We start from the raw sequence: 13,294 nt of genomic DNA on the forward strand, positions 1-13,294 counted from the left end.
ACGGTGACAGTAAAAAAATGAATATATAAATGGACATTTGCGGTTAAAAACTTTCGGTTAAAAAGTTCAGCTGCACTTGCTTTCAAAATTCACATGCTGGTACAAAGATTTTCATGTTCTTTCAGCTAGTTGCACAAAATTCGCAATAACAGTCGGAAGAAACTAAGTGATAAATTTAAGATGTAGGTACGTGGAACTTCCTTCATTTTTTTTTGCAGTTTTATTTAACTTATTTGCATTTATATTCAAGCATTTGCAGCGACTACTGGCCAGATTTAACATCAGACACTAGACGAAATGTCGTGAATTGAAGCATAAATAATCCGTCAAATGCCATCAATGTTTTCATACGCCTACAGTGAACTAGCCTGATGAGTTAGAACGATAAATTCCAATCAGCATGCGAGTGATTGCTATAACTACATAGCTAACAGGCAACAGCGATAGATGATTGAGAAAGACATTCATTTCAGACGTTATAAATTCGCATGACACACGAAACAGCATGCGCACATCATGGGCGGGTGCTCCAATGCGAACTGAATTATCTGCTGCCATTTTTCAGCAAAGCAAAATGGAAAAAAAAAACTTATCAAACTCTAAGGTTATGCAGCATGCGCTTTGCATGTTGTATGCGCTGTTGAGCGTTTCTACCATAGATTGCAAGTATTAGTCGTTTTCCACATGCTTCTATCACCCCGACCTGCCTGCTGACGGTTGCCGCCGGCTGCTGGGGGCGGAGGGGGGGGGGAGGTAGCGCCGCTGCTGGCCGCTGGTTGGCCGGCCGGCCAGCCCCGGTGGCCGCTGGCTGGCTGCGCTGGCCGCCGGCCGGCCCGGCCCGTCGCGTCCGGCGCCGCTGCCGTCGCAGCCAGTCGCCGCCGTGCTGTGTGGCGAGCAGCACGCGCCTGGAGCCGTCCAGAGGCCGACCAGGAGCTGTCCAGGAGCTGACCAACTGAGACTGACCGGCGCTGACCACTGGTGACCAGTGGTCAGAGGTGCACTGGGCAGAGGTCACTCGAGGTCACCCACCGAGTGACCAGTGGTCGACTGGAATTAGAATCACGTGATTCCGGACTTCTTCATTCGTGACGGACTTCCAGCCATCGCGAACAAACCACCACTCAGGTGGATCTGAAGTGACCCGGACTGACCTGACCTGAGGTCACTGTCACTCAGTACAGAGCGTGACGTCATCATCGACCCCCGTGTGACGTCAGGATGAGGGTGAAGATGCCGCCGTCGGTGCGGATCGTCCAGGATATCCAGCCGGACAGAGGTGAGTGAAGAAGCTGCACGTCTTTACAGACACGCTGGCTGGATCATTGGATCTTGTGTGTGAAAAAAGTATTTGCAGAACAAAAATCGTTCCCTACAAGGGTACTCGGCGGTAGTGCAGGCTTTGTGGTGATTGATGCCTTGCACTTTGCATTTCGTCTGAAATTGACTACCTGTCGGCATTGTGCGTTGATTTGCAAAGCTCGCGAAAAATGTCTCGCCAATGATATTCGGCTGCAAATGCCGCGTTCACAGTTTCGTCTCCCCTGCGTCTCAAGTCCCAACCATCCCTCCGCATTTGTCGTGTCCCATTCGTCACTAGGAGTGACACGGGTGCTGCCCAGACTGCTGTCGCTGTCACTCCATGGCAGACCACTACTGCTCTGTCTGCCTCTCCCGCTAACCGGCCGAGGGTGCTGTGCTAGTCTACGGGCCTGTTCTCAGAAATATGTTCGACAGGTGTACGTTAGGTGGGGCTATAAACATTCCAAGATATAGCCTAAACGAAAAAAGAAAAGAAAATAAGAACAGGCGATCAGCCGCCTGTGTGTGACGAGAGTCGCAATTTGGCTAGCTCGTTGGAAGGCTGGTGAGTAGAATTAATAAATGTATGTACCCTGTCCTGTGCCGTTCGATGACAGCAATGAGTCGATCCGGTGTTACCGAGTGGACATTGGTGACGTTTACATTGTGCGTTATATAAGTGTCATTTAGTTATTCGGCTATTGAGTCGTTATATAAGCAAAATCAGAAAAGTTCATGGCTTTCAAGTTACCGATCACTTTGACTCATGACATCAATTAATAATATTCGCCACGCCAATTTCATTTAAGCATTTTGTCACCTTTCTTTTTAAATGTGGTCTGTTGGCTTTGCACTGGTGAGAATTAGGGGTGAGAATTCATGCAAAGTATGGCTTGTTGGACATTTTCCGACAGCGGCCATCCAGTCTGGCAATTTCAGATAGGTGGAAATATGTGTTGCAGCGCTGCGGACCCTAATCTTTGGTGCACTATGGATGTCATTGTGCATATCATGCCGCTCGGCTCTGAACGGCTCTGCAAAAAAAGTGTTGCAAAAATGGAATGTACATAAGAGAGCACTGATGTGTGGCATTGATTTCCCACAGTCACAAAAGGCGGTTAGACATGATTCGCGCAGTCACAACTGACAGCTAACTACTTATTGCTTGGTATTTTCCAACACAGTGCTAACTAAGTATCTTTCAAACATACTCCATTCTATCAGCTTTATCTTTCATAACGTTGATAATGCCTCGGTCCAGCAAATACTTTGGTGAACTCTGTGGAAGCGGTCATGGACGTTGTGATCATGTGACGTTTGTTCACGAGTCCTTATCGTAGATATACTGGATCATGCGGAAATATAAAAGGAACTCAACAACAGACTATGCTTTTGAGCTGACGCGTTATGCTCTGTTGAACCTCCACTCTTTGAACGAGCCAGTAAATTTCGGTGCCGCCCTTTGTCGTAGTCGAGCCATTAATTGCTCTTTAAATCGGACCATTACGTTCAATTATCTGCAGAAGAGTGACATGGGATGGTGGCCTTAGGTTTCCATAGATTGTATTCCTTATTTTTCGCTTACATTCAAATGTTTTGCATACCCAACAGTCTTCTACGTTGTCAGATACCTGTTTGATAAATATGTAGGTAGGTTTATGAAATTATGTTTTCAACTGAGGGTTTCTACTTGTTTGGAATGTTTTTCGGTGTTAATCCTCCAGTTTCAAATCCTCCCCTATCACATCCAGCCGAGCATGTTGCAATCTCCCCTTTTGCCCGTCCGTTGCCGCCCTCACACCAGCCGCCCCTGTAAACCCTAGCAGCCATTGTGGGCGGCACTTCAAAGCCTTCCGCCTGAGCACACTTCAATCGCGCACCGCAGAACGGTGACGTCATCAGGCGTGTGGGTCGGCCGATCGCTGCAGGGGTCCTCGGAGATCGTCCTCTCGGACGCACTGTCCTCATTCCTCAACAGTTGTCCGACTCAAATGCATCATCCCTGCGGTTTCTTTGAACGATGTCACTTCTAGCCCGAATTCAATGCTGATGGACCTATAGCTGCCAACGAAAAAGCTAAGAAATTTGAGTTTTGATGAAAATTATACGTGGACGAACTAGTTGCAAGCCATTGGCCATTCCATGCTGTCCAGCTTATCTTTTTTGCTTCTTATTCCACTTCTCTAATCCCACTTCGTCATATGCCACTGCACGCCATTACAATTTTTCCAGCATCCTAATTCTCCCTCACACCCATTTTCATCTGTCCCATCATCCCATCGCTCCTTCCCTCCCACCGCTCCGTCCCACGTCCCGTCGCGTCCCGTCGCGTCCCGCTACGTCCCGTCGCGCGGCGCTGCCCTGTCGCTAGTTACAGCCGCTTCACGGCAACCACTCCATCATCCGGGGCTCAATCGGGATAAACGACCCACCACCGTTGGCCAGCCGGGCTGCCGACCCATGGAACAGACGTCCATGGCTCGATCGAGCCTCAGCGGACGTTGCCCCTCCCTCTCTCCCCCTAGATTGATGCTGGCACGTGCGGTGAAAAGAGACAATGGGCTCGGGAAGATGACTTGCGATATCGTGTTTTTTATCCGATTTAAAATAAATAAGTATCAAATATAGGTATGAATGAAAGTCGTTGTTGACCCACTGTCCAAATTTATATTTTGTTATATAAATCAGTGAAATTGAGGATGTTTTATCCCTTCCCTCGAGCATCTACCTCACTGATCGTCGCCCGACATCGCTGTTTCTCTCGGACAATGCAGTTTCATCGCGCAGCCTGTCACTCTTCCCGTGACGAATGCGGCCAGGTGTCCCGTCCACCACCCTTCCGCTCGTCCCTCCAATCACAGCCGTTTTTCTCACCGCCGGCTATCTCCGTCGACGGTTTTTAGCGGACGATCGCCCCTCTCGTCCTCCCCCACCCCTGCCCGGTGGTGGTGGGTGCCAATGACCGGTGCGCTATGCTATTTATCCGGATGCGTCTCGCGCGGCGCCACCCCTTTCTCGCGGCCGGCGGAACCGTGAGGGGAACGGCTGCGGCTGCTCCCCTTCCTTCCCCGCTCGGAGGCTTTGTCGTCGGTAAAAACGCAGCTCAATGGGCACCGGTGTCGACTGTTTTTGCTGCCCGCCGCCGCCGCCGCCGCGCCGGTCGGAGGGGGACGGGGGACAGTGCACACACACACAGGGACACGGGCTGTCTCGTGGGAGTGGTTGCGGTGCGGTTGGGATGACAGGGGAGCGGTGGGTCCGTCAGCTGCCGGGTGCAGTGGGGAATCTGGACACTCTGGGTAAATCGAATCAATTCGTTTAAATAGAAATTAGAAACTGTCAGAATGGCTCACTATGAGGCAGATAAACTTGTAAGAGCTTATAGTTAACTTATGACTTATGGGCGTAAAAAGCAAATGTAGCCGCTTCTGCTTTTGTAAGATTTTGTCACTTATTTCAGCAATAGAGCTGTCCAAAAGATTTGCAACAACTGCGTTTTTCGTTTCTCAAGTTTCTTGTAGAAAAGTAAAAAGATCGGAATCGAATGGACGGAAATTCCCGCATTGCACGCATTTCTAACTAGGTACTTCATTCATCCATACGCTTGCTATTCACCATGCAGTAGTAACTTGCAGTGCCCCTTAGCGCCATCAATGCAGTAACCAGGTTCTGACCAGTGCGGTCGGAAATCCTCTCACTTTATCGTGTCAGTACGGTGCCCATCGGGCGTCACTCGCCCGTTTTCACTCATCCGGTCGGCGTACCGACCACACTGCACACAGGACATCCTGGCCGGTCGGTCCGGAAGACCTCGGCCCCGCCCGACCACCGCTGAGGTCGCAGTGCAGCTTTCACGTCCTCACCCCCAGTGAGGGTCGGTTTTTAGATCGTAGGCGGCCCGCCGTGCTGGTCAGTTGGATCTAGCTGGCTCTCCGATAGGCCCACTTGGTCCGGTTTGGTTTGGCTCATTGATTGCTTTAGTTTGGCTGGCTCTGAATTGATGGATGGTGCTTTTTATGCTCTCCTCTCTTCCCCTCTTTTCTATCTTCTCCTCTCCTCTCCTCTTCTCTTCCCTCTCTCTCTCCCTCTCTCTCTCTCTCTGTCTCTCTCTCTCTCTCTCTCTCTCTCTCTGTCTCTCTCTCTCTCTCTCTCTCTCTCTCTCTCTCTCTCTCTCTCTCTCTCTCTCTCTCTCTCTCTCTCTCTCTCCCACGCCCCGTCATGCACCCGCCCCCAGAAATATCCCCTTTGAGACGCTCACAGACGAAAATCTATCCCCAGGGACGGCCAGAACCATGGCATACCTCTCGGTCCACCTGCCTCCTGCCCCCGCCAGACGCGTGCACGCCGGCAGGGGCGACCCGCGTCACTGCGTTTCAATCACCCTCGCCTAATTGTCACATTAGTCGCCGCGGCAGGGGGGAGGAGACAGAAGCGATAAATCTAGTCTTCGGTCGCGGCCAGCCGACTGCACCCGCCCCCCGTTTAACCGACCCCGGTGGCAGCGCGAGTTTAGGAAATGGTAACCGTGGCGGTGGAGTATTGTTGGTGAGATGAATGCGGCCAATGGTCAGTCAATCATGGACTCAACGACCGGTTTTGGGTTGCGGGGCATTCAGGGTTTGGATAAGCTCGGTGAAAAACGGCGGACAGTGGGTGGTCTCCGGACTGAACGTGTTAATCCGTTGGTGTCACGCACTCCCCTGCGACTGTGCGAGAGTATGGCAGATAAAGGCATCATTGTAACAAAAATTAATCATGCTTTTCTTTCTTTGAAACTTAAAAATAAACCAACTTATGTCGCTAGTTTTCTGTTGGGTGCCAGTGACATGAAGTTCTGTTACAGTCTAATCGATGGAGAGCACCTGCACGTTAGGTTCGATCCTGAACGCATCCATAGAGTTTCCGCCATTCTACTCTCCAAAGGCCATTACCCCCATTTCTAAACCACCACGGAATCACTTTGCTCCTTTCCAGAGGCGGTGATGACCTGCTCTAATCAGCCTTCAGCCAACACCAGCCACTAATTGTCCGACAAATCGCTCCTCGCTTTCCATTACTGCCCTCCCGGTGGCCGGACTGGAACCTGCCGGGCCTCTATGTCCATCAGAGACGAGCCACTGCCTCAGGATGCCTCACCTATGTCCCAAGGGAGCTGGAAGATTGCCGAGACAAAGGACAGTGTCATTACTCAAACGGGAGTTTGTCCCCATAGCCGATGGTAACTGGTAAGGAGATGACAATTTGTGACTGCCGAGACGATTTGCGGTCACAAACAGGGACAAACTAGAGACAAATGGTCAGCGCGCCTGATTCTATCGAACCAGCCCAGTACAGCCCAGCCCAGCTCAGCACAGCTCAGCTCAGCTATTCTCCTTGCCTTGGATCTTGCCGTGGCGCAGTTCCTTGCAAGTTGCAAAGCTGACGAGTGACGAGTGACAAGCCTAAATCAATTCGTTGATATCCTCCAACTCCTATTCCGATTCACTGTTTTCACACTGCACTAAGGCAGCACAACCTGATAACCTGCCCTAGTGGTAAGTGATCTTCTAACTCCTGTTCTGTAATGTTGTCTATTTACCAGGGTTGTGCTTGACTCATGAGTCGAGTCAGAAATTTGACTCAACTCTGACTCAAATGAGTCAGATTTGAGTCGAGTCGGATAAAATGTTGAGCTGTTGAGTTGAGTCAGAGTTGAGTCGGACAAAAATATTAAGGTGTTGAGTTGAGTCAGAGTTGAGTCAGTAAAATAACTTTTGACATTGAGTTGAGTCAAAAACATTTAGGAGCATGAGTCAGCTGACTAAACTTTCTAGAAACAATATATAGTATAAGTTTTTCATTCTCCCCCGCTTAACTGGTCCTGCTGCCGGTTTTTTTTTTCACCCCCCCCCCCGCTCAACAACTCAACAAAAAATTTGAGTCAAGTTTGAGTCAACTCATATTTTCATTGATGATTGAGCCGCTTGAGTCATGAGTCGAGTCAAGGGAAAAAATCAGCTCCTTGTTTGAGTCAGAGTTGAGTCAGGGCATTCTGAAGTTGAATGATGAGTCGAGTCGGCAATTTCTTTTGAGTCGAGCACAACCCTGCTATTTACCGTCTAACCTGGCCTGCAAGGCTAGGTTTCGGCCACCCGGCCTCGGCGGCGGCGCCACACCGGTGTCATTGTGGTCGCCATGAAAAATGCGTACACTGATGAATAGGATGAGCCGAGAGTGATGCGGATGCCCGAGGCTCCAGAGTGGTTCGCTGCCTTCCAAGGCCAAACCATGAGCGATGTGTAACCATACTGGGCAGTGGACAGATGTGAGTTCCAGCTTCCCTCCGTACGGCGTGATTATGAATGTAAAACCGTGGAAGAAGGATTTATATTTTCTCTCTGAATTGGTTGGTTCTTAGATAATTCATTGATATAATTTTAGCCCGGGAAGAGATTTAGCCGGGGAAGAAATAGATCAGCTTGATTGGGAAACAAATTTGTATGCGTGTGGTAAAGTGCAGCTTGTTTCTCAGCATTCAGCTCTTTTTGCCACGGCCCATGCCATTGTGAAATTCTGGGGTCACTGAGAACTATGCTATTTTCAAGGTGATTAGAACATTGCTAGTAAAAAGTCACTATCACTATCGTGCTAGGAAGCAGTTGATGTCCAGGCTTCACTCAACTAGTAACAACCACCTCTTAGTTATGCTGACCACTCGGCCATCCACCATCACTCAGCGCATAACCACAACTCAGAAAACCCCACAAATGGCCTCAATTCGGCAACTTCCCGGGGCGCTCCCCTTTGGTCCACTCCACCGCCCATTCACGGGTCTCTGCCGCTGAGTTATGACACTCACCAAGAGTGACACGCTAGCCCCGAGCGAAGGGCTGACCAACTTCACAATGCAGCTGAGGGGACACGGAACGACTAAATGTCTTACTGGGGTCGCTTTTGTGGCTGGTAACGAACAAACCGGCCACAAAAGGTATGGCCTGCTGGACGGCCGTTTTTCAACGAGTCTTTGCTGCTGGACGAGCTATTTGGGTGTCTCGTGACTGGCTAGCTCTAACCGGTGAATGGGCTTTAGGAATTAACATTGAACCAGACCGTCCTTACTGAGTTACGCTGCGGCTGAGATGATGTGACACAAGTTGTTGCAGCTGCCTAATTATTACGATTTTTTATTCATACACTGAGTCTGATTTCTTTTAGCGATTCTTGCGGCGGGAGAGAACGTGATCGGCCACAATATCTTACATATGTTTTCACCGCGATATTTTCTCTAAATGTGACGAATAAAAACCATAAATCACAATAGGGCTAATCAAATCATCGGGTGATAGTTTTTCGCATTATAGTTCCGATTAGAGAGAGCCAAACTGCACCAAACTGCCCCCAGGCTAAATTGATTTGATATGCCGCTGGTGAATGAATTTAGAACAAAAACTTACACTGAAAAATGACCAAGCCGATGTCATCTAAATTAACTCCTACAAATGAAAACGACCAATAGGTATTCGTCTGACAGAAACGTCTGAAAAAGTTAATGTCCGTTTTAGTGGCCGGCTTCTTCAGCTGCCCTGAAGTGAGGGCTGCGCATTAATGACGTCATTGACATAGACCAGGCGCCCTCGGCTGCCAAAGCTGAGTCGCGGCAGGTCGTTAACAGGCCGCTCAGCCGTGGCGCAGACCGGCGCTGCTGCGTCTGGCCTGCCTACCTGCGTCGGCCGCCAGCCAATGCGGTAAGCGAGTGGCCTGTTTGCTCATTTATTCACAGTCTCGTCCGCAATGGTCGATTTATTTCCAAAACTACCGCATTTACCTTGTCCAGTTGTGGCACAAACATCCACGGAGTGTACCAGGTAACAGGCTCCAGGCAGCACAAGCGCCAACCACTCCTGTTCGATCCCTCCTCCCCCTCCCCGTCCCCGGAGCCGTGACCCCTCCCCAGCCGCCCCCGCGGCGCTCCGCAGAGCTGTTTATCCTGTTTACTCAGGCAGAAGTCCGCCGGCACGCTGTGGCTCCCGGATTCAGCCGCCCCGCCGCCGCTTGCGCAAGCCTGCATAGTTGCAACCAATAGGACCATTGCGTGTGATCAATAGGGCGGGCAGGCGGGCGGACGGATCTGGTCGGTATATTGGGACGGCGGGAGGTCCGATATCAAATAGTGGGAGGTCACAGCAGGAGCACCAGATCGGATGGTGCAGATGTCAGCAGTTATACTGGTGCTCCTAAGTCCTATATAAATTCTTCAGACGGCACTTCGTCATGGGTTGTGTCTAGACTTCCTATGTAAAACGGCACCGCGCCCCTTCCGTTTCGATCACCGATCGCTTTACGGGTAAATAGGCGCATCCTTGAAGACGATCCACGCAATAGTCACCTAGAGATAACCTCCGGGTCCTCAGAGGTCACATCGGGGTCACTTAGATGTCACCCGAGGTCCCTCGACGGTCACGCTGCTCGCGCCTGAGGCGGTTATCGTTCAGTGGGTGGCCAGGGGTCAGTCAGGGTCAGATTCTGACCGCGTCGCCTGAATGCCCCGCTCCCCGGTCAGGGTCACTCGGGTCACTGGGCTCAATCATCCCCATTGTACGGATCGTGGTGCCCGCGTCCAAGCGCTTCATTCAGTACGGTTCACCGGTCGTTTTTGTGGGCACCGGTGACCGTTCGAGGGGGTTCGGGGGGGGGGGGGGAGCAGACAGACTGGTGCTAGGTAGCCAGATGTCGGCAGGGGCGGACAGGCGAACTCCAGCTGAGACCCGGCCAGCCCCCTGTCAGCCACACTAAACGACATATCGCCAGCATCTCGGGTGAGTCTGGATAGACGCTGTATCGAATCTTATGGTCCCATCTTCGTAACCTGTCTGGCTTTGGACAACTCTCGTTTGAGATGAAATGTATTTTAGTCATTGGTGGTCACCACTTATGGTTTTTGTGTCAGTTCACTGCGGTATTTTTTCCTCTTCAAATCATGCATTTATCATGCAAATCATGCATTCCTCCAATACATATCTCTAACTCAGCCCCTGCTCTTCCCACAGAGAAGTTGTTTGCTAGTCCTGTCTTATCCAGCCCTCCACGGTGGAGGCTCCACTACGATCCAATCCGACTGTTTATCCTCAGACGGCTCTTCACGGTCGTGGCAGCCGTCTCCCCTCCCTCCACCCCTCCCCGCCGAGGGCTGCCACAGCTCTCATTAGCTCCAGCTCCGCTGCGGCGCGTGCGACAGACGGCGCACGGCACGAAGAGGCGTGACCTTGAGTGTTTGTTGTCAGCTGTTCCGATCGGCCGGCCGCCCCGAGGGTCACCGCAGGGGGGGGGGGGGCGAGGTCAGGGGTGGCGAGGCCGGGCGCCCGCGGCGTAGGATGGGCCCGACTGACCCGGTGGGGTATGACCCCCGGCGACGGATGGGCTGGAGCGATGCGTGAGTTGGTTAGGTACTGAAGCGAGAATGCTTGTGAAAGAATGCAGCGAGGCCGGTGAAGGTGACAAGCACTGTCAAAACATAAATTTAGAAAATATACGTGGCCTTAAACCTTTCATCGAAAAACTTAATAAATTAAAAGAACATCGATTTTTCTAACGAGCTACGTAAACTAAAATAAGAGGGACTAAATTTATAGTTATACCTACACATGTTCTTGCTAGTCTGTGAGTGACTGTGTTTACAAATAAATAACCCTTTGACTTTGTTTGGTTACCTGTTTAAATTCAGACCTGCCACATAGCCAAGTATAGAGTCATCACGTGCCCAATTATCCTTTTCCGCACCCACCAGCAGTCTGCTCGAAGCTCCCACAGCCCATCCGTAATGTCGTCGAGGGCCAGCACGCGGCCACCTGTAATGATGTCTGTTTGTATGACGAAACTGAAACCCCACTGGTGGGTCTCGGGTGACCGCATAGCGGTGCCTCAGGTCGTCGGGTGCTGTCCGGGTCGTGGAGGACACAGCGCGGTACCCGAACTGGTCCACCGGACGTCGTTAGAGCAGGGCTGACCGCCGGCCGATCAGGAGGCACGTTCAACAGCTGGTGAACCGGAGACCGACGGTCTCAGCCGGCCGATGCCAGGGTCGAGAAGTAAGGTGGGGCTGGAAATTGATCCCCTCTTGCGCAACATTCTTGGAGTTTCGGGCAAAGACTTGTGTTGTGGTTCAACCCGAAGCAAGGGCTGAGGCTAGTAGAATTATCCGTGCCAGTGTGCCAATAAAAGGTTTCGTTCAAAGCGTCCAGCGGTCCAGCCATTGTTGCCTCTATGAAGAATTCCTTTAAAATTTAGGTAACAATTTTCCGTATGCGGCGGCTGTGACCACCCAGCGAAGGCGTGGCCTGGCCGTGACGGCCGTCCGTGGTCGGTGAAAATGAGATGGGCGGATTATGGAAACCGTACCGCCCGCTGGCGATGACCTTCGTGGAGGCCCGGCTGACCTCTGGCACCGTCAGGCTCGGCAGGCGCGCTCCAAATATGTGGCACACGCCAGGTGCCGCGGCTGGAGGAGCCAGCGAAACGGCTCACCGAGCTTGGGTTTGAGGTTTGTCACACTACGGTTCAAACTGTTCTCGCGTACGTCATGCGAAAAGAAGCCGGTCGTTCGGAACTGTAATTGGGTGAACGTTTTTCGGTGAGGAATTAATGCGCCGTCGGCCGTGCCCAGGGGCAGCATTCCATTGTTTCGTTTCCGAGCGCGATAATATCTAGGTGCTGGGCGATGAATGGGCCCACATGACCTTGCGGTGACCTGGGACACCTGAAACGCTACTGGTGGTTGTCGATGACAGTTGTCAGGTCAGCTCTATTATTATGTCACCTCGGTCCACTACCATGGGCGGTCTCGCCAGTTCAATAGCAGGGTATCTGATCAAGCCTCGCCCGGGTTTCACCTAATTGAAACAAGTGAATGCCACGCACGGAGCAGCTGGCCAATTGTTTCACAACCAGCTGTCATGCCAAAAGAATGAGCACCAAACAGTTACACACGCACACAATCCCACCCTACCTAAGACGCACGTTGTGCATTTTTATGTTTCTCACCACAGTTGAGCCACCACGATTCATGACGCTTCTTTCCCCTCTGGGTCTGGTGCGCGTCCTGCGGGGAGGGTCGTGGGGAGGGGCGCCGGGGTCAGCGGGGCGACCGGCGGCGCCCGTGCCGCTCCCATGGCCCCGGGGCCCGGGCGTGGGAGCGGCGCCGGCCCTGGCCCGCGGAGAAAGCTGAGCAGGCGCCCCCGTCGGCCCGCCGGACGCTCCTCACCCTGGGGTCAACTCAGACCGCGCTGGGAGCCGAGGGACGCGCCTCCGCCGCGGGAGCGGTCGGTCGTTACTCGTTAGGGGAGGCGGCGACAACGGCAGGCGTAACGGCACTGATTGTAACGACAGCGCATGGGGAGTTGGCGGGACGGGGCCAAGTTGATGGGAGGTGCTCACTGAAATAGATGAAAATTTTGGGTAGTGCTATATCGATAATGCAACTCACATTCATTGAAGAAAAAAATGTCGAAACATGCACCTTGAGGTCTTACGATCCGCAGTTCCCTGACCACCGCGCTCACCGATCCTTGCCGACTTATTTCCGGTAGTGTTTTAGGATTGTCTGGTGTTACCCCATTGGAATCCCGGCATTTCCCTGTTGGTGTTGGAGGACATGGAATGTGCAGTTAGCTTCAGTGACTCCCCAGCGCCACCTCCCACCGGGCGCCGTCTCCCGGCAATGTGTGGCCGGGCCGGGCCGGCTGGCCGAACCACTGCGGCCTGCCCGGGTCAGGGTGCGGTGGCTCGAAGGCCCGCCGACAGCCGCAGATGGCCTTGGTGAAGGCTCACGGCGTCCGGACGCGTGAAATTGGGCCACAGGGCCCCCGGTCTCTAGATTCCGGGGCTTCGTGATCGTTGGAAGGGCGAGCTACACTTGAGGTGCGCGGGGAAGGGGAGGGCGAGAGCTCCCTTGATCCATGGTCACCGCAGGTGACGAAGTCAGCTGATCGTCTAATTAAGCTACCTTAGCATGATCGCTCAT

General features: G+C 52.2%; 1 protein-coding gene across 1 annotated transcript in view; it reads left to right on the forward strand.

Moving 5' to 3' along the window:
* The first annotated feature begins 843 nt into the window (after positions 1–843).
* Positions 844–13,294, forward strand: part of LOC122367562 (B-cell lymphoma/leukemia 11A-like) — a 34,876-nt gene continuing 22,425 nt past the window's right edge. The window contains exon 1 of the mRNA XM_043340789.1: positions 844–1,276. Coding sequence (XP_043196724.1) covers positions 1,219–1,276 — 58 coding nt within the window. The 5' untranslated portion in view covers positions 844–1,218. The remainder of the gene's footprint in view (positions 1,277–13,294) is intronic.

This window comes from Amphibalanus amphitrite, unplaced genomic scaffold (genome assembly GCF_019059575.1).
Source record: "Amphibalanus amphitrite isolate SeventyFive unplaced genomic scaffold, NRLGWU_Aamphi_draft 000877F_arrow, whole genome shotgun sequence".
Lineage (NCBI taxonomy): Eukaryota > Metazoa > Arthropoda > Thecostraca > Balanomorpha > Balanidae > Amphibalanus > Amphibalanus amphitrite.